Raw genomic sequence first — 25,827 nt, 5'->3', positions numbered from 1 at the left:
CTTGTTGTTCTCCCTGTCTTTCTGCTGTTTTCTGATCCTTAATATCATTGGTGCGTACCACGCCATCGTCTAGGACTACTTCTCTCACTGATTCCGGTTTGGAGTTTTCTTCCTTAGTTACCAAACATGGTGTACCATCTTCCTCTGGGATCTTCGAAGCCGCAACTGCCACTTATGCTTCCTTTGTGGTGTCTTCTACGGGGTTGGTAGGTGTTCCGTCCTTCTGGGGGTTAGGGTGTATTTCTGTATGTATTTCAGTTGATTCCAGCTGATTCTCAAGGCTAGTAGGTGTTTCACTGGATGGAACTTCTTGGTATGGTCCCGAGGTTCCTACGTATCCTTCTCGTTGTTGCGCCACTTGACTGTAGTTTCGTCCGTGCCTGAGCGGAACTCTCAGGACAGTGGGTTGACGAAGGTCGCACATCCTACGTTCATGACCAGGCTGGTGACAAATCTGGCACGTCTGTTGCTGTCCATCATAGATAACGTAACAGTGAAACGAGCGGATTACTAGAAATGATGGTATTGGTTTTGTGACTTACATTTTAGCCACTCGCACTCCATTATACACTGAGTATCGAAAGTTCCCCGATCATTGTACTGTGTCTACACTATCGACAGTTCAAAATTCTCGCAGTTTTTTCACACTATCATCGTCCATTTCCAAGGGGAGATTAAAGACATGGCTATTGCCATCAGCGTAACGAAACTCCATGTCAGGCCAATGTTGTTCTAATAGTTTTCTCATTGTCGCTTCTCTCACAAATTTAATATACACACAACGCAAAATTGTCGGGAGTTGTATTCCCACCAATTCGTCAACATGCAGACGGAATTGACCGTGAATAAATTCAAGTATATCCCATTGCCCTCGGTTTAGGATCATTCACTGCTTCACTTCTTAGTTGTCACTATAGTACTTACTGGTTTATCGATTTGTCTCTTATTTTACAAGTCCAATTTTTCAGACGTAGTTGACTCACTAGCTGCACTCGGGGAACGCACTACCAGAGAACGATATCAGCACGTCCAACACCAACGGCGTCCACCGAGGAACTACCACTCGGCCACAGGGTCCGGCAATTTTGAATGGACTTTCACTACATAAAGCCCTCATTATACTGGGAACTTCTGAAACAACATAATGGAAATAACTCATTAACACACACATTCTCTCTCTGTCGTTCTCTCTAACACACACACCAGTAGCTATCCTGTTGTCCGAGAGTACAGAATTCTTGATAGAGCTTCTGAATCTGTGTTCGAGTCGTGGTAGTGCTCCTTAATGCTTTCTCCTTTCTTGAGTTTCAGCCCCATCACCATCATTCATGTTTACGGTCGCGATTAGCCTAGACTTGCAGAGAAAGATGAAATGACAAATAACCAAATGAATAGCCTCCCCTGAGGCGTTCTGTTAATGTTATGTACATCCTGTCCCAGGAGTTTGTGCAGTTACGCCGTACATAAAACTAACCTATCTATATTCTTTTAAAGATAAATACGTAGGTTAGGTTTCAGTTGTTTTCTTTCATCTTGGCACTGATTGAATAACATAACCAGATTTTGAGGATATGCACCTACTACTGCAATACGACCGATGTTGCCAGCACACCTCGTGATTTTCTTTAAAAATAAAATAAAACACTTTATTTTATGAACATGCCATAGTTAACCCCATAAGTCGTCTGTAATGATGAAATGCGTAAAAAATTATCCTTCTTTTATCAATTCGATAAATACTTACATAAACCATCGATGCAAATCGAAAATTATAGCAAGTGACTCTACATCTTCCTTTCATTCATGCTTGCTTTTATTTTGTACAAAAACCTTTTTACACCTTAGTAAGTTTTTCCGCATTCTGAACGTTCATGCAGAGTATGATTTTCTTGCGCATTGCTTAAAAAATATTCGCACATGGAAAGTTAGTACCCAATGTAAGATTCTTGCCTCCATTGCTTTTTGTACAGAAGTTACGTACGTTCAAAGTCTCAGTTGCGTGACTTTTTGGACACCCTGCATAACTGGTATAAATACTTACCTGAATAACCACCGTAACGAACCACACCATCAACACTAATCAGGTAGGGAGTCCACACCTCGAACTGCCTGCCAGCCTTTCTAACGAATCCTCTGGGATTTTGTTAAGATCCTCAATCCCAAGGTCAGACCAGTATATTTTTTTAGATATTCTGCTAATCCGTCTGCATCTCAAAGATTGCATTTTCGTTTTCTATTGTGACGTCTGCTTTCTTGTTACGATGTATATTTTCCAAAGAAAGGTCATGTACTCACTCGCCAAAGCCAGTGTCAGACTATTTTGCGTCCTCGAGTAATAAAGCAACAATGTCCTTCTTACAAGTTGATCATTCTTGTGGTCGAGTGAACAAAGCACTTTTAGTATTAGCAAATTTAATTCAGTGATTGTCACTCAGCAAAGTGACACACTCTGTCTCATTTTACATATGGCAATCAGCAATTTACCTAATTGTCAACGCTTTAACGTTTGATACGAGGAGACTTTGGTTTGATTTTCCATGTTAACTCAGTATCTTCAGATCACCTGTGTCGCCCCAGTGGAATCTGGTTATGCTTCCATTTGTAAAGCAGGATATCAACAACTGCGCGTGCTAGATATGTATACAGGGTGGCTCAAAAAGTCACTTAAGACCCCCGGTACAAGGCCACTGCAGCGCGCAACGTGGAAATGGTGATGACCAATCGTTGCCAGGCCAAGGGGGAACCACATTGACGCCAACCGCGCGGCCAGCGGCCATATTGATGTCCGCCATCTTGAATTCAACTTCAGAATTTTAAATGGGAAGTTGGTGATATGATATATCAGATCAGGCTAGAATTTCACGAGAAATGCAATGGTGAAGGTTTTTTCGACGTATCTTTAACCATTAAAAAGTTATGACTGAATTATTGTACCAATTTGCTCCTTTTCGAGGTGTTAGAAGAATGCCTTAAAATTTGTTTAGCGCATCGGTAATGCATCGTGATCAAAGTGATGTCTAGGGAGAGAAGTTCGCATGCCAATGCACATGATTTTAATCGTATATATCCACGAAGAGCTGCTCATTATGAATGGTTGTCGCGAGGAGTTGCTTACGACGCATGGAACCGAACTTCTATTTCAAGTGCCCGACAGCAGCATTCTGTTCTCAAAGGGAAGTTGCACAATGAATTTAAGTTTAGCTTTAGTAATGAACAACTTTAGCAAGCAATGTAAACGGCAGAAAGTAGAGGAACGAGTAATGAGACAAATTTGTTAGAAGATATAGGAGTAAACACGATTCTACAACACTGTTGCTGTATTAGTATTAAACTTTATTTTGTATTGTCAAAAATACATCAAAATATAACAGAGTGAACAGATAAAATTTACTTTTTTAATACACTTTAACACCTTAGAAGAATATATTTTCTGTCCGTTGTAAGAACGTAGTCAATGAAAATAAATTCACGTGGTCTTTGAGAAATCGTATTGTATGTACTAATGGGAGCTGTGCAGGAATGCTGCGCGTAGGAATATGGTGCATGCGATAAAAGCCATACCACTCAACGTAGCTGCTATATTGAAGTTGTGGGACTTTACGTTATGAGATGGACAGCTGCGACCAATATATTCATGAGCAAATTAGGACAAGAACCAACACATAGGAAGGGAGCTATTTGTCTGAAGTCATGTGTCACTTTTACATTAATTTAGTTCTTACAGTGGATTGAGAATAGTAATCTATTACAAGTAATGCACAAGAAATTACATGTTACTATAAAACAGATCATACAATAGTAATCCTGGCACTAAATTTGAATAAATTATATTGAAGTGTTGAATGGTAATTATAACCAGGTTATCAATGAACGGCGTGATTCACAGCGACTCCCCAATAGACCTAAGTATCTCTGGAATTAGAGGTAAATTTTCATCCCTGCCAGGGAAGATCTTACTAAAGTAAATGCATAGCCACATTTGGGATATTTTCATTAAGTTTCAAGTGTAAACTTGTTCGAAGCAATGATTTCCTGCTGGGAAAAAAAAACTATTTGTGGTAAGCAAATGGTTGATTCATTAATTAGCTCTCAGTACTGTAATGTTTTGAGCTTGATTTGCACGTTTACTGTTGACTGCTACATGCAAGGGTATATCAATATGCTTCTCCGTGTAACGTTACTAGCGAGACCAAAAACGCTTTAAGTACCGACCGATTCCACGCAGCACATCCTGCACAGACCGAGCCATACCAATGACTGAGACGCCAAGAAGGAAACCCAGGGATCCTCCAATGTCCGCCAGGAGCTGGGATCCATCGTAGGTCCACACCTCCTCCAGCCTCTCGACGAAATCGGAGGACACCCTGATGTGGATCATGTTGATCAGAGATATATCATCCTTCCCCATACGAGTCATCTCCAAACTGTCCACGAGGATCCTTGTGGTGTGGCAGGGACGGGAACAGTTGCACTGCTTGTAAGAGAGTCCAACATTTAGTGAGTAGAAGAAACGCAGTTTCTTGTAGGACAACCGGTCTCTGCATTCAGGATATTCAGGTGCGATTATCCACGGAGAGGTGCAACTGCTTTTATTGGCCACCGATTTTCCGATGCACTCAGACATACACTGTTAGAGAAGAAGAAACTAATTTACTTGAATAACAACTGTTATCATTTCCCCAACATTATAGTAGACACAAATATTTTATATGGCATATGTTTCCCTAGGAAATTTTTCAAAGAACTTATTTGTTTCTACCAAATTATAATTGTGCCGTTTCCCATAGGTGCCTATGATTTTAAATTCCAAACCAATATTTTTACATAATACTTTCCCAATTACAAATTTTATTCTTGATTTTGCATTCAAGTAATTGTACGAGAGCTATGTTTTTGTACACCACGTACATGCCAGTTCATTCTTTATTTCTGTAATCTACATTCATTTAGGTTAGTAATCATCGAAGGCTGCCGCACAATCAAAACACTGTGATCGGATGTGATGTAGTGTAGAATTTACACGATTCATTGCTCAGCACAAGCTGGGTCTGATCAGGATAGTCCTAGCATATAATTGTAGCTCTACTAATTCTTGAGTTGGCGAAGGTAAAGGAAAATTCATTTCACGTAGCTTCCACGCTAGTCTTTCTGTACAGTTTCTCAACCTCTTGGATGAAAAAGGTAACTTCGTTTATTTTAAATTAGGCCCAGATTAATTCTTAAGAACCATTTTCGGGAAATTGCTCCTGGCAGCCAACCAAGCTATATTTTGACTAACTTTCAGTGTCTGGTGGATGGTATTTGAAGATCCATTTCCTTGACTGACGTCTTGTTTGTCTGTGAAGTGACGTGGTGCTGGCAACATTGTACAACTGATTCTCTGAAACTGTCGCTTAAGATCTGGTCGAAGTTAGTGGTCCTGTAAAGTACCGAGGTTTGTGGTCCTGGCAAGGGACGAGTTTGGATAACAAGCTATAACATCTTTCGTTCACCTGCTTAAGAGCAGGATCGATGTGGCAATTCTTTTCAACTTCCTTCTTGGATTTGATCTCTGTTGCTGTGCTGGTACGTCTTCGAAGCCACCATCTGCTATTTCGTCCAGGAAGGTCTCAAGTACAATTTGAAGCTTCCGGTTTTGTCGTCTGTTGTAGTTTCCTTCGAGCTTGTTAACCATGTCTAAGAATAAGTTTTTGGAGAATGCATTCAATTGTCTCATCGTCATCTTTGTAATGTTCTTCCTGACTGTGAAGGCAAGGCTTCTTTCTCCGGATACGCTGCTGAGGCATAACCTGTCTTGTCATCAGCTGGTGCTCTTTGCTTTGGCTATTCTTTCTTCTCCACAAGAATCGTGGAAAACATGGCATTAACCAATGGACGAACAGCAGCGAACGTCTTACAGCCACGATAATTTGCAGAATGGTTCTCCACACAGTTGTAGCATTTAGCAGGGGGTCCCCGATCTTGTTTCCTCCAGTCTGGTGTTAAACGGCTACTAGCACACTTAATGCATTGGCGGGAGGCTGAGCATTCCCTCTGGGCATGGCCAATTCTCTGGCAACGATGACACTAAAGTACACCTTGAGATTTATTGGGCTCCACTTTAATGCGATACCTGAGGATAAACTCTGGTTATACACTTCGATGATGTTTTCTGCCCTCCTCCGTGACAGCCAGAACAATGGCATTGACATTGTGTTGTCGGTGTTGCCATCTTTCAACGTTATCTAGTTGACTTGGAGAACGTCTTCTGTGGTGATGTCAATCGGTAGTTTGCGAGTGACAACCTCGACGGGCTTCTCCAGGCGAAATATATCTTCATCTGCTTGCAGTAGTCAATTATTTGTCATGGTATTTTCAGTTCTGCAATTGGATCTTAATTCGTTCTTTGATTAATAGGACTGAAGATTCTTCCTGTGATTTTTTCGGTACACTGTTAGTGAAAGTGTAGCGATTTTTTATACGATAAACAAAAATTGCAGGAGGCTTCGGTGTCTTGTCTCTTGCCGTACATAGACTGAGGTCCACAGCTGCCTCAGCAAGAGACTGGAATGCATTTGTAGTGGTTATTTCCTGTTGGCTTCTGGTATCTTGGCTGTTCACACAGATGGGGCTTTTAGGGAAAGTGTAGGGTTCCTCTTCCATCTCATTCTCAGCAGTTGGATCTTTGTGTGGTGTCGTCTGGTTTCTTGCTTCAGCTTGTTGAGTATTACTGGATTGTTTTCTCCGGTTGTCATCTAGAAATGTTGAACTGTTATTTCCTCCAATCTTTCAATAAACTAGACGATTAGATTTGCTCTTAACTTCTTGCCAATAAGATATGATTGCCAGCATTAGATATTAAGATGCTTTTTCTTCTGCTCTTATCTCTTATCCGAGCTGAAGCCAACTTGATTTCTTCTTTCTTCAGTCTTTCGAGGTGAAAAACAGATCTGCTCTCTTCGACTTCCCATATCCGTCCCGAGCTGCTTGCACAGGATCCTGTCTGCACACTAGAATAAATCATGGGATAATTTTGAACTAACTGCTGTGCACCTGCACTGTCGAGTCGGTATCTGCTGCGTTTGAGCCCATAACGTCTCCACTGGAACCTTTCTGAAATGCATGATCACGACAGAGCTGGTATATACATATTAACCAGAATCAGTAACGAACATTGACCTCGCTGCACTAAGTAAAGCGAATTACAAACATTGATCAACTATTGAAGTACAAATATTTTAGAAACATGTAGATAGAATAAAGGAAGTTAAAAAAGTACAGTATTGATCTTGCGACAACTTTGCTCTTTGGAAATAAATCAAATTGTTGATGTGACAGACAGTAGGCTTGTCTTCATGAACTACCTCCGATCTGAGACTAAGATGACTAAATGACAGACCTATCAATTACTGAATGAAGGGTTCATAATGTGCCTCCAAATGTCGGTTTGCACAATTAACTACCGTAAATGCAGGCTAAATTTATTCATTAACAACAGTCTAAAATACCTTGGAAATGCTGTAGTCCCTATCCTGAACACAGGGATTGTCTTCGTAGTTTAGAGCCTGTATACTCTGAAGCCTGATGCTCATCGCAGCCTCTTCGTCTGGCAACAGTCGCAAACTGGTTTTCTGGAGCCAATCAATGTCGTATTCTGAAAGCAGGCATAAACTTGTAAGTAGGAATATCTTTCTTTAAAAAAGTAGAGACGTCTCCACGTACAATGTAGTAAAAGTCACAATTTAAATTGAGCTGTTCGGGAGTAAAACTTGGTAACCCACAAAAGTATGAAACTGAGGAAAATGCAAGTGAAAGTTCGTCCATTCCATTGTCGCTTATGGGTTAGGCAGATGTTCCCGTGTGTTTCTGACTATTTGCGGCTACTGAAGGAACTTCATTCACCCTTGAGCAGCAACTTTACACTGTGCAGCAACTGCATTCAATGTTTATTCAATTTTGAACGGAGCGTGGGCTATAAAGTTTTACTCCCGAGTCGCTCAAATTGGAGCATATACTTCTCTAAAATAATAATAATATCAATGACCTCTCATGGTTATCATATTCAGTTGAAACGAATCAGCATGTGAGAAATACTGATTACATGATATTATGAAAAGTGAGAAATTATTATAAACTGACCAATGCTGAAGAGTTACAAACAAACTGTGTCATGGATAGTTTGATTTCCTTTATTTTACTTCTCTTCGTGTGTCACTTTTCGCTAATTTGCGAAGATGGGGATGAGTTATGATGTGATGAAATTGATGAATGGACATGCTATTATGAAGCAAGTCACACTCTTTAGTACACCAGTTGCTGAAAGATTACAGTGACTTTCAATGCTTGACTATCTGCTGAAATTGGCATATCAGAATTGGTATAAATACAATACTTAAAACAGATTTTGACTCTCACATTCCAATCTTTGAAAACTTAATAAAAAAAGGCATATAATGTATATCATGTACAATACAATCCTGTATTAATACTCCTGTATGGGAAAACTGAAGAATAATAAGTCCTAATGATTTTAAATCATATTTTATCTCATACGCAGATCAATACCTACCTGCTTGTGTACAATTTGAGGATATTTTCAATGCAAACACACTCACCTTTTTACAGCATTAAAATCTCAAATAGTGGAAATGATATTGTGTCTCTACTCTCTTTTAACAAACATATCAGAATGGGTGTGGCCGCGGTGGCTCAGTAACAGTCTCGCGGAAGCAGCCGTACGAGCAACATCGTCTCGCGTGGCGCTTGCAGCTTGGTTCGAACGAGGCCGTGTCCTGGTGAGTAGGAAGGAATATTAGTTACGAGTCAAATAGAAGTAATTCGGACTGTTGTATAATGGAAACACGTCGTGTTAACACGTTAAAATTGTCCTTTTCGAGTGCTCAAAAGCGACCCACGTCAGTGAAGTTACACCGTTGGATTAGTGAAACGCTGGCTCTCACCGAAGACCAGGTTCTAAGCATTGAAATTGACCATTTTCGTAAGTGTGTATACATTAAACTGGTATCACACCTGTTAGGTGAGCAAATAATACGGACGTGTGGACGAATGTTGGTGTTTCGTGATGAGGATGGTGATCATGATGTACGATTGGAATGGGCGGACAGAATATCAACAATGGTGCGACTACATGTCATCCCGATGGAAGTTACGGATGAGGCATTATCTGCGGTACTCATAAAATATGGAGAAATAGAGTCTATCGACGACGAGACTTACTCTCAGGAACATATCTATCGTACCCGCACGGGCATAAAAGTGTTGAGGATGGTATTGAAGCAGTCAATACCGTCTTACGTCACGATCCAAGGTGCGAGATATTGGGTCACATATTATGGGCAGCAGCCGTCTTGCAAGATCTGTGACGAATTGACACACGCAGCAGCCATGTGTCCCCAAAGACGACGACGCACTACTCCTACCGTAGCAAGTTCAACCGCAGTCCAAGCGGGCACATCTATGAATAACCAGGAACCCAGCACCTATGCACAACGTGTCAATCGACCGCCAACGCAACTCACTGTCAAAGAAACACAATTGGACTCTCGACCCACAGTGTTGCCAATACCCACCAGAACGAAATTGAGTCAGAAGACAGAGGGTGATGTACACTTCTCAACTTCTTATTTGACCGCCCCGAAAGAATTCTAAGTCCGAAAATCGTAAACTTAGCAACATTGCACTTCAGCGCCAGCTGAGAGTAGCCAACTTTGAGTTCGTCATTCAACTAGACGAAAAACGCTGCGGTGAAAGGATTCCAATTTCGCACATTCCATGAACTTATAAACTATCAATCGCTAATATAATACACACTGAAACAGAAATAGTAAATTGAAATAAGAATAAGAATGAGAATCGTGCGAAATTGTAACAATTCTGCGTGCTCGACTTGATATCACATAGGTTTGAAACACTGAACAGGGGTTTTCTCCACCTGGAGTAAATCGCCATCAAGTTTGAGTAGAAAAAGGCAAATTTCTGAGGAGTTTATGCGACATTTTATTTACAATGCCCTGCACAATATCGAACAGATCTAAAAGAAATCATTTATTTCACGACTTGTGGAGAAAACATGCTGGAACACAGGAAGATCGATTTTATCATAAACATCTACGTGTTTGTAAGGGAATGTTGTCATTAAGTTAACGTAGAGCAGTTGGTTAGACGCTGGTATCCATATTTTTCAACATACTTGAAAGGTCGCGGGTTCAAATCCCACCCTCTATTTTTTTTTTTTTTGTGTGTGTGTGTGTGTGTGTGTGTGTGTGTGTGTGTGTGTGTGTGTGTGTGCTAAACAGAGACAATTGATATTTCAACACTGTAAAATATCCGATGCACACTTCAAGGGATGTCTCTTCTGCACATTTTCTCCCTAAGAAGGTTAATGCTTATTCAGTTGCTTGCCAGGATTTAAGGTTAAAACTTTTTGTATTTTAGCTATTCGTCATAAGCTGAGTTAACACACATTATGACTAATTTACATATAATATATATGCATTCAGGATGCTGTAGGTAATGGTATTTAATCCTGGGTTCGAATCCTGGTCAGGCATGGGTGTTCTTTGTAAGTGTTCCTTCATCAATTTCATCATCCCATCACCCATTCTCATCTTCGCGATGAACCAAAAACGTCACAAAGGCGAAGTAAATTAAACCAAATCATCAATCAAGTAATGGAATTTAAGATAAGTATTGTGTACGCTCTTCACTCCACAACTAAAATATTAATTATTTCAAAATACTAACACACAAACACACACAATTATAATAGGAAATAATCCACTACATTGATGTATTGAATTTTTGTAACGAACGGGAGAGTTTAATGTATTCAATTCGCTAAGATTGGTTATGTGATGTCGTTTATTTAGTAATGACTGTTCTTGTTCCCCTCACTTCGATCTTCCAATGCATCTAAATCTAATAATAAATCCCCAATAAACGTAAGTAAATACCTTTTGCGACCGAGGCCGATGCGATAAAAATCTACTAATAACTATTTATATATTACGTGACATCTAATAAATGCAAAACTTGAGAATGATCATTAATTCGGCACTGCTTTATATCCAAAATACTTGTCTAATTTCAACAAAATAATACTGTTATTTCAACAGAAAGTATATCTAACGAACGTTCCACCAAATTCGCAATATTCAAAACAGCCACCCTCAGACTTGCTTATACGTTACTTGATTCTGCCATTCCACGTGGCACGTGATTCAGTAATATAATTGAAATGGTTTCCGAAAATTCTAAACGCTTCATCATTACTGCCACCTCCTGATATACACAGAGAGATCATCCAAGAACAGTATATATATATTTTACGTCCGATGCCATACTCCTTCCGAAAATAAAATTCGGCAGCATGAGGAATCGCAGTTACGACCACGCTTGCCAGTAACAAGCACGTTATCCGTCATCCCTTCAATCCCTGAAGATAAAAGAGCTCTCGAAACCTCGGAAGCCTATCCAGAAATAACCTCGTTGATATCCCGGTAAATCCTCTTCATCAAAGTTCGCATGAGTTTAGGCAAAATTTGAGCTAAAATACACTGCAAAATACCGGGCATTTGTGTAGAGAGGAACTTATCCACAATCTGTGGCAAAGAAATGTTTGGAGCACTGGCAGGTGGTTGTTGCCGCAACCATGTTAGGAAACTTTTTGTCTATTTCCTTGTAGAACAGTTGGTAAGACGTGTATTTTTTTTATCTAAAATGAAAGATCACAGGTTCAAATCCTAGCCGCTCAATTTCTTTTCTGTTGAAGTGAACACAGAAGTACGATATTTACTGAATACAAAAAATTTGAAATAATTAACCTTGAATATAACAGATTACTCTATGAAAAACAAATCGCATGATTACAACTCTAGAGTTTCAAGAGTATTCCTTACGCATACTTTCATTCGACTTCTTGTGTATATTTCTATAATAACATGAGGTTTTATATAAAGCAATGTGTCCCCAAAACTGTTTATTGTTCAATTGCCAACATGAACATTGAAACTTGAATGTTTCGGTGATGTTGCATTAAGACCCGAAGGAATCAATTTTATGAGTGGAATAGATTTATTATGTGAATAAATATGATGTTGCAATTATTGTTTTGGGGAGAAGATCGTTTAATTATTGTTTTTATTGTTTTTTTTGTGGACGAAAAAATTGTGACAAAAACTTTACTAAGTATTACATAAAAAAAAACGTGAAAGCTGAGCCGGGTTTGAACCAATACCTCAAAGAGAAAAGATGAACGTAAGAAGATGTATGCTTGTCTGAAACGTTACAACTACGCTACAGATGTTCCGAACGTGTGTGCGTGTTTAGTAATACCAAATACTTTTACACATGGATGTAAAGAGCACTCGTTGTAGCACATTTGTCATAATTATTCTTTATTTATTTGTTAAATGAAAGTAATGTAATTGTAAATAATGGTTAAATTTATTTTATTATTCTTGACATCCTTTTCTGGTATGAATTCGTACGAAACTTTTCATGGCTGAATGTAATTGGAAGTCGTCTTTGAACCAACTGCAGCATCACGTGATTAACTATACCAATAGAAGACCTTATTTCCTTTGAACTACGCTCTAAACAGAGGCATGCAACATTTCTTTCTTCAACCTCGCGAAGAATGGAGCACTACAACAAATCCACAAGAGAAAGAGTGATTGGTTTGATCGAGGGAGCTGGATTGTCACCTGGTTTAGCTGGCGAGCAGTATGGCGTTCCAGCACGGACAGCAAGGAGGTGGTGGGCTCGATACGAAGAAACTGGTGAGGCATCACGGAAAAGACGCGAGAGCTGGGGCCGTGTTTCGACACCAGTGCAAGACGATCGGCTGATAGCGGAGTGTGAAGCCAATCCATTCCAGTCAGCCACTCAACTCAAGGCAAGGGCCGATTTTCCTGGTTGCCCACAGACAGTTCGGCGGAGGCTGGCTGCTTCTGGTTTACGGGCACGAAGGGCAGCAAAGAAGGAGGTCTTGACGGATGCACACAGAACTGATAGGCTAGCATTTGCTGAAGAAAATATTGATAGGATTTGGGATAGAGTAATCTTCTCAGACGAGAAAGTATTTTCTACTGCAAATGATGGTCCGGTTCTGGTCTACCGGCGTCAAGGACAACGATTTGATCCCCATTTTTTTGCTAACTCACGTCGGCGTGGACGCGTGAGCGTGCCTGTCTGGGGTTGGATATCTCTCGGTGGCGGAGGTGACCTACACCGCATAGAAGGACGTCTCAACGGGATACAGTATGTGCACATTTTGGAGCATGTTATGGTTCCTGGCGTGCGAGCTTTGTATCCCGAGGGAAATATTGACTTCCAGCAAGACCACTCCTCCATCCATGATTCAGCCATCGTTCAGCGTTGGTTTTCTGAACGAAACGACATACATCTAATTGACTGGCCACCCATGGGATGCGACATCAACCCAATTGAAAATATGTGGGCCGAGGTCGTTCGATGTTTGAAAGAAAGCTGGCCCGATCCACCACCTCGCAGAAGTGATGAACTATTTGACCACGTCAACAATGCCTGGAATGAAGTGTGCACTTCGCACAGGTATATTCGACATCTTGTGCAATCCGTTCCTCGACGCCTGAGACATGTCATAGATGCAGGTGGCTACTGGACAAGATATTAAATAAATGTTCAATTTTCCCAAACAGTCCTTTTCAGGACTAACAAATTAAAAAAAAAATACACTCGTGTAAGAAATAATTTGGAACCTTTCATATATTATTGTCTTACAGGCCTCAATATAAATAAAAATATCCAGATGAAGTGAGGCTCGAACCCTAATCAAAGACACAAGTGGAACTGGAAATGGGTGCCTTTACCGGATGTGCCACAAAGCTACAACAGAATGAACTCCACAGCTAATACAATATCTTAATTTTTGTTTTCTATTCATGCATACACCTATTCTATCTGGAAAACGGTTTTCTTTTAAAGATTTAGATCACCTATTTTTAACCCTAAAGATCGTAAAGCATAACCATTCATTAGTTATTTCCTTGCTTTGTTGGGGATTTTCCTGTAACGAAGGCACTGATTTGCAGCTAAAATCTAGCTTCCCTTACCTGCTGATCTTACCGAATTTAACACATGTTCGTTTATCGTTTGTGCAACAATGGCCTTCTTAAATTATGTTACATTGCACCTCTGAGTGAGAGAGAGAGAGAGAGAGAGAGAGAGAGAGAGAGAGAGAGAGAGAGAGAGAGAGAGAGAGAGAGGAAGAAGTTGTGTAGCTTGTGGAAAGCAGGCTAGAATTATATTCAACACTTCATAGAAAAATATATTGCGAAACTGGAAACTATGGAACGATGTTTTCGCGAAAGGAAAACTTATGTAAGAGGAAAGTGAACATGCAGATAGAGTAATTTTAATCACAATGCCGAGCTGACAGTAACGACGTTACAAGAAAACAACCTCTAGTTACCTTCAGTACAGAAACGTCTTGTCAATTTCTTAACTTATATTATTATTGACTCATAATGTGTGTTAACACAACTTATGACGCACAGCTGAATGAATTTGATTGAATTTCTGACGAGTATTGACGAGCATATAGGGCCTTGGCCTATCTCCCGACTGCCAGTCTCCTTCCCACAATTCTACCTAGAGGTGTGAGTTCTTCAACTGGTATGAGGTGACGTGGGGTCAGCACGTCGAGCCCTCAGCCGTTATAGAAGATTTTTATGACCGGGTTACGCTACTCACTCGTAACTTCCAAGCAAAGAACATTCTATTTGTATCAGTGGTGTATGCTGGTTCTAACGAGTGGGTAATCTCCGACCTTTTCATCCTCAAACTCCAAAAGTTTCCGTGCAATTTATGTCAAGCTCCAGATTGGATTTAGGAATATTGTGTCGGAATATTTGTCTTATTGCTACGATCACAATCAATTAATTCTCGTTATTGCAGTTTACTATACGTGTAGAATTTCAAATAATAAAACAAGACAGTATTATAAAGCTATAAAAAACAGCCTGTGAAATATAAAATGAAAGACGTGCACTAGTGAAATAAAAACCCGCAATATTAATTTAAGTGCAAAATTCAACTTACTCCAGGACCCGATCACTTGTGCCGTACCACATCCAAAGCACGCTGTTTGTCCAGTTCACGTCAATACGTGTCTTTGCGAAAGATTGCAGCTTAACAAAGGAAGTTATGTGACTTTTGGATTTTTCATGTTTGACACAAGTGTTGCAAAGATTACAGTATCAGCCACGCGTCCATACATTCTTTTCAGCCCCGAAAAGTAAGCACGGCCAACAAAAATGCAAAGCTTATTAACACTTATACTTCCTGTCAACCATGGTGTTTTGTCATAATTTGCTTGCGAATATGCCTCACATATTCCCGATTTTTGTCTTTGTGTGTAGAAATAAGTTCAAGCGATGACACTGGCCTACCTGTATTAACAATTTGCAACTTCTCCTGAAAAGATCTTGTTCCAAAAGGTTTCACCAGCAAATCTTGTATCACATCCATTACCCTTTAACACAGCACTATCACGACAAACACTAACACCTTAATAAATAATAAACACGAAGCCAACGACTACACGCATTCAGTTTCACGCGCCAAACTTCTGTTGTTGTGCTCCTGGCTCAGAAAGAAATTCCCTATGAATGATAAAAAAAATCCCTTTCCGAGCTCGAAATGACAGGTTTTTAAAAGTTCGAATCATTGCAGGTCAGAGCCAGAATTTTATTTCGGGATGGGGATCATCCCTTATTAGCAGCCGCCACATAAAGTTGAAACAGTGGGGTTAGAAGTCCTGAAGATGAATCTCAGATTATTACAACGTATTATGCAAAGTGTTTAATCCTGCTAATTAAGTAAAATTAATTATCACTATACACTTTTTAAATTAGATATTTGTAGGATTTCGGGGAGGGGGGGGGTTTCAGCCCCCCCGAGTCCTCCACCTGGTTACGTGCCTGATGTGTTTTTTTCGTTTATGTTTAATTCGTTCATCTTCATCACTATTAATCTAAACAGGCGGAATATAGCAACTTAAATTAACTAATATATATATATAATTTATTTTTCATATCTTTCCCTTTAAAAAATATTCAGTTCCGTGAAAGAAGTATTCTCGCTGCTTTTGAAGATTAGAGAGGAGAAACAATCACTATTTTTGTAAATACAAGGATTGGGGGGAGTCAGCAAATAGGTGCTTTAATTTCTTAAGCTTTGAATTTTAATTCAGTTTGCTTCATCTTCAATATTTAAGTTTTTTTCCTTTTGATAAATTTATGTTCAAGTAACAGAAATCAGCAAGACAGAAGCAAATGTAAAGTGAAAATTAGCGTAGAATTGGTTTGCCCATGTTATTCAGTTTTCCTGTTCTTCGCACTCTACCGGGTATGTTTTCCCTATTCAGCGGAGGGAATGGAGAGGCTCTGAAGGTTGAGAGTGCGACCGGTGGACTCTCACAAGAAGGAGCTTACCCTGGGCACGGAATCACCGCGCCTGAAAAGCAATGTTTCCTCCCCCTCTTTCCTTTCTCCTCCCTCCTCGCCAAGGGTTGCAAGGGAAGCGGGAGGAATGACGTCAGGGTGAGATTCCCTGTAGACATTCCACCGGCTGGAGAAAGGTTCCCGGACATTCGGCGGCAAACGATTGGAAGTATTCGCGCGCTGGAAGCAAGGAAATGTATGCATCGAAATTGGTTTGGAAGAAAATTGGGAAGAAATGTGTATATATATACATTTTTTTTTAAAAAAAAAGAAATACAGCCGGGTCATCTGCTATTACCTAGATGACCCAGAGTATACGCCGCTGATTTGTATATGTTTCTCTATTGTCGTTTTAAAGCCCCTATCACACGGAACTGGATTTCTATTTGGAATGCTCTAGTTGACGCTGGACTGGCTACCCATTTGCTAGTTTTCGCCTCACACGTACTTGTTATACCGTACTTGTCGATAGTCTTTCGTTCCCATAATGGCGGCCGCGCGAGATGTAAACAACGTATCACTTCACACTTTTAAAATACGATAACTATCCAACCGAGAGGAATATCGCATCGCATTAAATGGTTTTAGGTAGAGAAGAACGGCGCTGATAAAATACATACTTTGCAACGTTTACTATACACGTATGGAAGAATATTTTAGCTTTTTCAATTGTAAACATGCCTTTCGTGTTGTATGCACTCGGAAGCCACAGACAAAAAAAGGCTAGTTTACAAACTCACAGTATATCTTCACATGGCCAAACTTTGCTCTGATTGGCTGTTCCACAGAATCTAGTCGAAGAAGTTAGTAGCAATTAGAACATGTCCTATTCCTCAAAACCAGTCAAGCAGTCAGCCAGGCGGCCATGATTACTACCCAGAAAGTCAGTTCATCGCCAACTAGGGCATTCTAACTTGAAATCCAGTTCCGTGTGATAGGGGCTTAAGTCTACTTGCTGCACAGACAGACTATTCGGTACTGGATCTATATTTTAAACTAGAATCCGAAGCAACGTGCCTCCACCGGGTGTTGAGCCCGGGACCCCTTGATTACAACATCCTGTTTAAGAACAGATATTAATGACATATAAGTTCTTAAATACCCGTATGTGTTAACATAACTTATGACAGCTGAATGAAAGGATAAGTTTTTCCTACATCCTGCCAATCACTGAAAGTTTAAGAACATTAGTAGAAATATTACTTGAGGCATGCACAGTGGCAACGATTAGACGGGGGGGGGGAAGGTAGAGGAACAGTTGCCCTCCCACTATGCTAAACCTTATCTCCCAAGGGAAACCCCCAGTTTTGACACCTTGCCCCATCAGTTTTGGAACTCAATCGCCGCCACTGAGTATGCATCGCATAAATATTTACAGTAATATCATATAATCTTATATTACGTTATTACAACACTTCGTATTCGGTAAATAAAAAAGAAAACATAATCAGGAAGGGGTGGGATTTGAACCTACGATGTTTCGATCTTGACGAAAACAGTAAAAAATGAAAAGTGTTGTCATCTAACCAACTACTCCAGGAGATTTCTAACGAAAACCTCAGTAAAGCACGTTGATCTCAGTTGAAGAAACCTTGTGCCGGAGTTTCGAACCATTTTTCGCCAATAACCAAGGAAAAGACACACTTTGCAGAATCGTTTGGTGTTGTGCAAGGTATCTTTCATAAAAATTTCGTATAAAATCATCATGAATTTGCCTCCTTGCATTCAAATGTGACGGCAATTCTTTCCAAGTGGATGAGAACTTGTTCAGTGTTTCAAAATGCACATAAATTTACCTCTTTTCAAATTCAGAGCGAGGAATCTTGAAATATTTTCAACATTCGTATTTCTACTTAACATTTTTTTGTCTACTCATGTATTTTATTAGTGCTTTAGGGTATCTTTACTTTATGGAATGTGAAACAATGAAAAAAAAATTCACGAGCGTTTTCATTCAGGAAGAAGAAATGTTGCAAAGTTGGCTACTCTTAGTTGGCTCTGAAGCGCTATGCTGCCAAATTTACGAATTCCGGACTTTGAAATTTTTCAGGGCGGTCAAATAACATGTTGCGAAGTGTACCAACAGCGTCAACTGAGAAAGCACCGAAAGACGATCCTGCAGTGGTAACAATTTCGGGGAACAACGCGACGGACGAAACCATGGAAACTTCACTGTTATGGGCTGATGAAGTAGAACGGGAAGAAACTGTACAAATGGAACTACATGAAGATCTACCAGAGGGTGTCCACCAAATCAAGTGTGAAGACCAGATGAATGTGCATGACAATTCTGATATCCAGCTGACTCCAGATGAAGTCCCAAGTCATGTGAAGCCTGTTGCTGTTTCAAGGGCCCCGTTGAAGGATGCCACCAGAAGGAAGCTATCCATGGAAGGACAGCAGAAGCAGTTGAAGAAGCAGAAGCGCAAGAAAAGTTCTCAAAGGGATGCGGAAATCAACCCACCGACCAAGAAGATTGATGACCAACGCCCCCTCTCTCCCTCCCCAGTGCGAATTACCCGGTCCCAAAGTGTTAATAATCTAGGTGCTAGTGTTAGTGCTAGTGTTAGTGCTAGTGAAAAGATAATTCCTCATGAAAATTAATGATGCGTGTGATAGTGTTGTAGTTAGTGTAAGGAGAAATGTTTGTTTATCTTTTGAGATGAGAATGATTTCCGGGTGTAGTGCGAGACATAAATTTGTTACTTTCCCAGTGTGTACAGTATAATGTTCCATATTACATGTTAGTGAGTTACAACATGAATATCGATATAATAACAGGTAGAAAAAATAGTGTAAATTGTGTCATGCACAAGAACGATTATTATCATTCTGAAATCACTTAGGACAAATACTTACTTTCGTGAAATTGAGCACCAAAAATGCACATTTATGTGGTATTCTTATATTCAGTTTTTTATAACATCTTATTGTGCATGAATTACAGCACTCGACTGTGTACCCTAAATATAAATGGAATTTTTACGCCAGTGAAATGCAAATTGCTTGCGGACTTTGTCCGAATCCACTCGATCGATATTTTATACTTGCAGGAAGTTTGTATTGTAGATTTTAACTTCCTGCATGGGTACGAGGCTATTGTAAACTTGGGGACAAGCGGGAGAGGGACGGCAATTTTAATCAAAAGTGGTATAGAAATACGAAATTTAAAGAAATTAGTCGATGGGAGGGGAATTAGTTTTCAAAGTCAACGTTATACTTTTGTTAATATTTACGCCCCCTCCGGACAGCAAAACAGATGGAAAAGGGAACAATTTTACCAGAATGAGCTAGTATATTTACTTCCAAATAATGATTCGTGTATAATCCTAGGTGGTGATTTCAATCAAGTGATGCGATCATGTGATTGTGTAGGCAAGTTTCAAAATAGTTTAGCATTAACGACCTTAATCAACGAGTTACAGCTGAAGGACATCTGGACCGAAAAACGAAAGGACGTAGTGTTTACCTATTTCAATAACAAAGCAGGTTCGCGATTGGACAGATTTTATACACTTGGTCATACTATAAAATATGTGACGACAATAGATGCTTTGCCGGTACCTTTTTCAGATCATATAGCAATCAGAATGAGTATTAATCTACAAGAATCTAAATTAGTTTGGGGTCCGTCCTATTGGAAAATGAACTCTGCCCTACTTCAACAACCTAATGTTAATGATATGTTTGAAGAAAAATGGAAGTATTGGTGCCGGCAACAAAAACACTATACTGATTACAATACGTGGTCTGTAAAATACGTAAAACCTCGAATTAAATCCTATTTTCAATGGCTCGGGAAAGAGAGTGCACGTGACCGGAACTTAATGTTGAACTTCTATTACAAATGTTTACATGAGTTATGTATGCGACCTGATGTCACCGAACATTATCCACAGATACAAAAATACAAAGCACAAATCCTTACGTTGCAACGGCATCACTTGGAGGGTATAAAGATAAGAGCTACTCATGCGTCATCTTTGCAAGATGAACGAACCTCTCTATATCACTATGTACAAACACAAAAACAAAAGAGAGCTCTACTGATGAATAATATTGTCGATTCCGGCGAAGATACACTTAGAACCCAACAAGGTATATCACAAGCGTTTTACAAGTATTATAATAACTTGTATACTGGTAAAGAAGTAGATCAATTGGCTGTACAACAATTGCTCACATCGGTAAATAATTTTTTAACGGACGAAGACAGAACTTTGTTAGACAGTGACGTCACCGTCGAGGAGGTGTATGAGGCACTGCGTACTTGTAACGTTAAGCGCACTCCTGGGAACGATGGCATAGGCTACCAATTTTATATACGGTTTTTTGATATTATAAAACATGAATTGGTCATGATAATACAAGATGCATTTCGAAACAAATGCGTGCTTCAAAATGAAGGTATAATTGTACTGATTGCCAAAAAAACGCGTCCGAGTGCAGTTACTGACTTTAGGCCCATTACTTTGTTAAACTGTGACTATAAGATTATGGCAAAAGTTTTGGCTAATAGACTGAAACCTATATTATCTTCCTTACTCAGTTCACGGCAAACATGTGTCAGTAAAACTCAAAATATATTTTCAACGGTGGCGGGTATACGTGATATCATGTCTTATTATGAAATGCAACAAACATCAGCTTGTATACTATCCTTTGACTTTACAAAAGCTTTTGATCTTGTAATTCACCAATATTTGTTTGAAGTCCTTCGAGCCTATCGCTTCAGTGAAGGCTTTATATCTGTTTTGCAAAGTTTCTATAGAAAGGCAACTTCCCGTCTTCTTATCAATGGATTCGTGACTCCTGCAATACACGTGACGAGATCCATTCGCCAGGGGTGCCCCTTGAGTATGCTTCTCTTCGCTTTGACCTTGGACCCGCTACTTCGATATATTCAGTGCCGAGCCCCGCCGGCAGCGAGTGCTTTCCTTGAAACGCAAGTGTTTACATTCGCAGACGATTTATCAGCTTGTGTAACAACAACGAACCAGCTCCAAAATATACTGAATGCAATGTGTTTGTATTGTTCTGCCAGCGGAGCGGAAGTAAACATGACAAAATCAAAGGCTTTACCTGTTGGCAACTGGAAACAAGACAATCCGGACATAGGGATACAATATGTGAATGAACTCAAAATATTAGGCATCACTTATCATAGTAACGAATCCAGAATGTTGGATCTAAACTGGACGAAAATAGTAAGCGAAATCAGGTTACAGTGCTATCAAATGAGAGGAAGACAACTCAACTTAATTCAGCGTGTTTGGTTCCTACACACTTTTATATTTAGTAAAATAAATTATGTCGCGCAAGTGTTGCCAATCACACAGCAATATCTCCGACAAATAAAGTCTGCTGTGGGATGGTTCATGTGGTACGGACATTTTTTTCGGGTACATTTCCCGATCATGTGTCAAACACAAATGACAGGTGGTCTAGAACTATGGAATATTGAAAATAAATGTAAGTCGCTATTTTTAGCTAGAAATTATAAATTGTACTTAACTGAAGGGTCGATTACATCAATGTGGTTGCGTATATTTACCGATACGTTTTCACCACAAAATCCACCCAACTTGTCTCGACTAACAAAGAATCCTATGTATGTACGAATATTTGTACAAGAATGGAGTTATGTGGAGTTTCCCATGGATTTGAAGGAGAATACTCTGTCAAAATATTTGTATGAACATTTTCAACAACTTATCTTGCAGCAGAGTCGAATAGAGAAAAAATTTCCTAATGTTATTTGGTCAAATGTATGGCAAAATCTCCACAAGCCGTTCCTTGACACGAACATACGAAGTTTGTGGTATACCCTGGTGCATGATCTAGTTCCAACAAATGTTCGACTAAATGAAATAAAAAGACTACCAACAAATGAGTGTAAACAATGTGGCGAGGTGGATACAAATGAACATCGCCTCACTACATGTAAAGGAATTTCAGAAATTTGGGCCTTTCTCATTATGTGCCTTGCCAAAATATGTCGTATATCGCCACAATGCTTTCAAGCAAAAATATGTATATTACCAGACTTCAAACATTTCCCTGTGAAGAAACAAAATGCCATTGTGTGGCTAATAGCACATACAATATACTATATATACAGCACAAAGTTTGAACCAAATATTACCCTATATACAATGTATCTTAAAAGATCTAGATGGAAACAATCAAAAAAACAAAATGTCAGATTGTCACAATATTTTGGTAAATATCTCGATGTAATGTAATTGTATGTATACATGAAAGAAAAAAATCCATAGATGTAAACAGAATAGTGAAATAAAACTTAAAAAAAAAAAAAAGTCGGTAACGCGTCTGACTACCATGCTAAAGATCCCGGGTTCGATCCCCGGCCGGTTCAAATCCGGGAACTTTTCTAACGATGGAAGCGGCCCCGGCGCCCACCCAGCGTCGAATAACATGGGTACCTGGGGGAAACCCTGGGGGGTAAAGGCGGTCCGGGGCGTGATGCTGATCACATCACCCCCACTCAAGACCGGATCAAGAAAGTGTGGGGCGTTACCCCCACACCCCCTATACGCCTTCATGGCGTGGTGCTAAGCACAGGGGAACACTTTACCTTTTTTACCTTTTATCAGAATGGGTTGAAAAACTCATCAGGGAGTACATCAGAATCAATACATATCCTATTTCAATACGAAAGCATCACCAACAAGTCATCCCTACAAAAAATATCACCACTCATTTTTCTCTGCCACGAGAAATAAATGTGTTCTATATTTCAAGTTGTGGCATGCAATAATCTATGTGCAGAACATCTTGCACTCTAGCAGTGAAAACAATTATGACATGGTGTTACTTATGTACATGCTATTTTATTTTTGCGATTTGCAATAAAAATATGCTGTTAACACATACATAAAAATGCTCCATCTGTCTGGTTATAAAGCGTATGGTACTGTAAAAAGTTTATTATGTTGTAAAAAAAAAGGTATCAGTTAGGTTCTTGCATTTCACGCAACATCGTAAAGAAATTATACAATGTTGTATTCTAGTAGCATTCCATTCTTATCCACTTGATACATAAATAACCTATGTTATATTGCTATAGGAAATATGTAAATACACAAATTTTCTACAATCACAACAGTCCCTCTAGTTACTAAGACATCAATTAAACCAGAATATGCTATCCATATTTTGTTTTAACATTCTACAATCTGTAAATGTAACTATCGTAAAAAGTCTCGATCGTTTATATTAAGGGATCGTAGATGGGCTATGTGAAGCCTGATATTCGAAGTTATTTGGCTGCGAGAGGTGTATCGTAAGAGGGGGGTATAACTCTGAAAAGCTACGTCTACACTTAACCAAGCAAGGGTGCTAGCCCCGTGAAATAAGAACTACACTCACGATTAACTTTAAACACTACAATTGACTGGTCTGGCAGGGGTGTGAGAGAATGAAAGACAAGGATAGAGGAACGTTCGTTACCTGTAGATCTCGAAGTGACGATCGACTCGCTTTTTCGTTGATGAATCTCTGATGAACTCTCCTGAAATAAAACTCCTTTCCGATATTGTACTACTCCTAGAGTCGTTTTCACGTTCAGAAGACACAATGGGCTCTTATGGGCAATGCTTTTCTTATGGGAAATACGAGCGCGCTGTTGTCAAATTTCTGGATTTACAAATTTAGCTTAAGTAAAATCGGTACCTGCAGCTTTGCAGGAAATTTTGTAGAGAATACGATGGTGAACACAAAAAACTGGTAACTTGCTTACATAATTTTAGATAAATTAAAAACGCAAATTTTCTGTGAAAACACAATTTTTACATTGTTTTCATTCCTAACGTTGAAACATGCCGTAAAATTGAAGCTTTCATTATGAAAAAAAATGACACTGTTTTTTAATTGTCATAGGTGACGGTGGTACTCAGAATTTATCAATACTTTAAAGCATATTTGCATTAAAAAATATTCAAATAAAGTATGTGGAGATTTTTTATATTCGTGCAGTAGAAAATGTCGTCGCTGGCCATTTTTTGTTCTGTAAGTCCAAGTAAAAACTTCCAGCGACAAAGTTGTGGAGAAAATAATGAAATTATTTTTTATAACCACTCAAAGGTTCCCAGAAATACTACTTCCATGCATTTGGAGTTTCTTTTTAACCCGAACCGCGCGCGAAGTAAGGAGACGTTGTCTGGCCATCTTGAGGTGACTCACCGCAGCATTCCGGCTAATCACCACCAAGTTTTCCAGTTGTTATTTTATTTCCATTCAGTAAAAATATGAACTTCATGCAGTTTGTTATAATAGAATTGAAATTACTTAAATTTAATAATTGACAGTTATTTCCAATGCTGCTGTTATGAGCAACATTAGTGCTGTCGCAAATACACGTTGTTTTCGTTTACATTACTGTCGACGTTAATGCTGAAATGAAGATCACCTTTCAGTTTCCAACCTACACATAAATTCATAGACACCATATTAACCTTTGAAAGGCTTTCCAACACGTGACAAAATATGGGGCTTCAAGATAGAAATATGACATGCCTTGCTTGAGTCATTCAAGTCTTATCAGTTCACGTGGGCCATAACTCATTTGTTTGTTTGGGTTGCAACTTGAATCTAACCCATGTGCCAGGGTCCCCTTACTTGAGTGAGAGATCTGCTTTGGTCTGTTTAGACTTTTTCCCTCTCCCGAAAAAGTGTTTTCAGTTGTGTGAGCTCTCAGTGATTTTTACTTTTTTAAGTGATTTCTGAAGTGTCATATTCGTGCATTACACTCGCGTGTGTAGTGATCGCAATGGATCATAGTAAAAAGGGTAACTGTAACGTTCACAGTATAATATTAATGTTAATAATTACATATAATTATCATTATATATACAAAATATGTAACACCTTCATTGTGAAGGAAGGTCATCATTTCCCGGCGACATGAGCTAGCGCTGTATTGGCAACACTGTGCGGTTTCTCCATAAGCGCCGTTGTCTCTTCTGAACGTGAAAACGACTCTAGCTGTAACTCCTTTTGTAACGTTTGGAACAACTATTCACGCCATAACTTTCTTAGTTCAACAACTTGTATAATTCCGAGGCACTAACTGTGCACGCGATAGATTTCAAATACCGACTGGGTGGAGAAATATTCTCTCAAGCTATTTAAACGAAATTCGAACTTCGGCCGTTGAGAGACCGCGTCTCTCAATAACGGTGCTTTCAGCGTAAAGCTGTGTTTGCAGTATCTTTCCTGCGATTCCGGAAGAATTCGTATCAGCGGATTTTTACATCCGCTGAAGATCGCAGGTGGCATTTGCTTGAAAGAAGCTATTTCCAGCTTCTTTCATACTCGGGCC

The 25,827-nt window shown here is 39.4% G+C and overlaps 1 protein-coding gene across 1 annotated transcript in view; it reads right to left on the bottom strand.

The window, feature by feature from the left end:
* Positions 1-3,898: 3,898 nt before the first annotated feature.
* Positions 3,899-25,827, bottom strand: part of LOC146003105 (acid-sensing ion channel 4-A-like) — a 35,376-nt gene continuing 13,447 nt past the window's right edge. Inside the window, exons 4-5 of the mRNA XM_083141278.1 lie at positions 7,488-7,633; positions 3,899-4,627 (exon numbers count right to left, since the gene is read on the bottom strand). Of these exons, the coding sequence (XP_082997404.1) occupies positions 4,181-4,627; positions 7,488-7,633 (593 nt within the window). The 3' untranslated portion in view covers positions 3,899-4,180. The remainder of the gene's footprint in view (positions 4,628-7,487; positions 7,634-25,827) is intronic.

This window comes from Lepisma saccharinum, chromosome 19, assembly GCF_977018435.1.
Source record: "Lepisma saccharinum chromosome 19, izLepSacc3.1, whole genome shotgun sequence".
Taxonomy (NCBI): domain Eukaryota; kingdom Metazoa; phylum Arthropoda; class Insecta; order Zygentoma; family Lepismatidae; genus Lepisma; species Lepisma saccharinum.
This window is presented reverse-complemented; position numbering and strand designations above follow the sequence as displayed.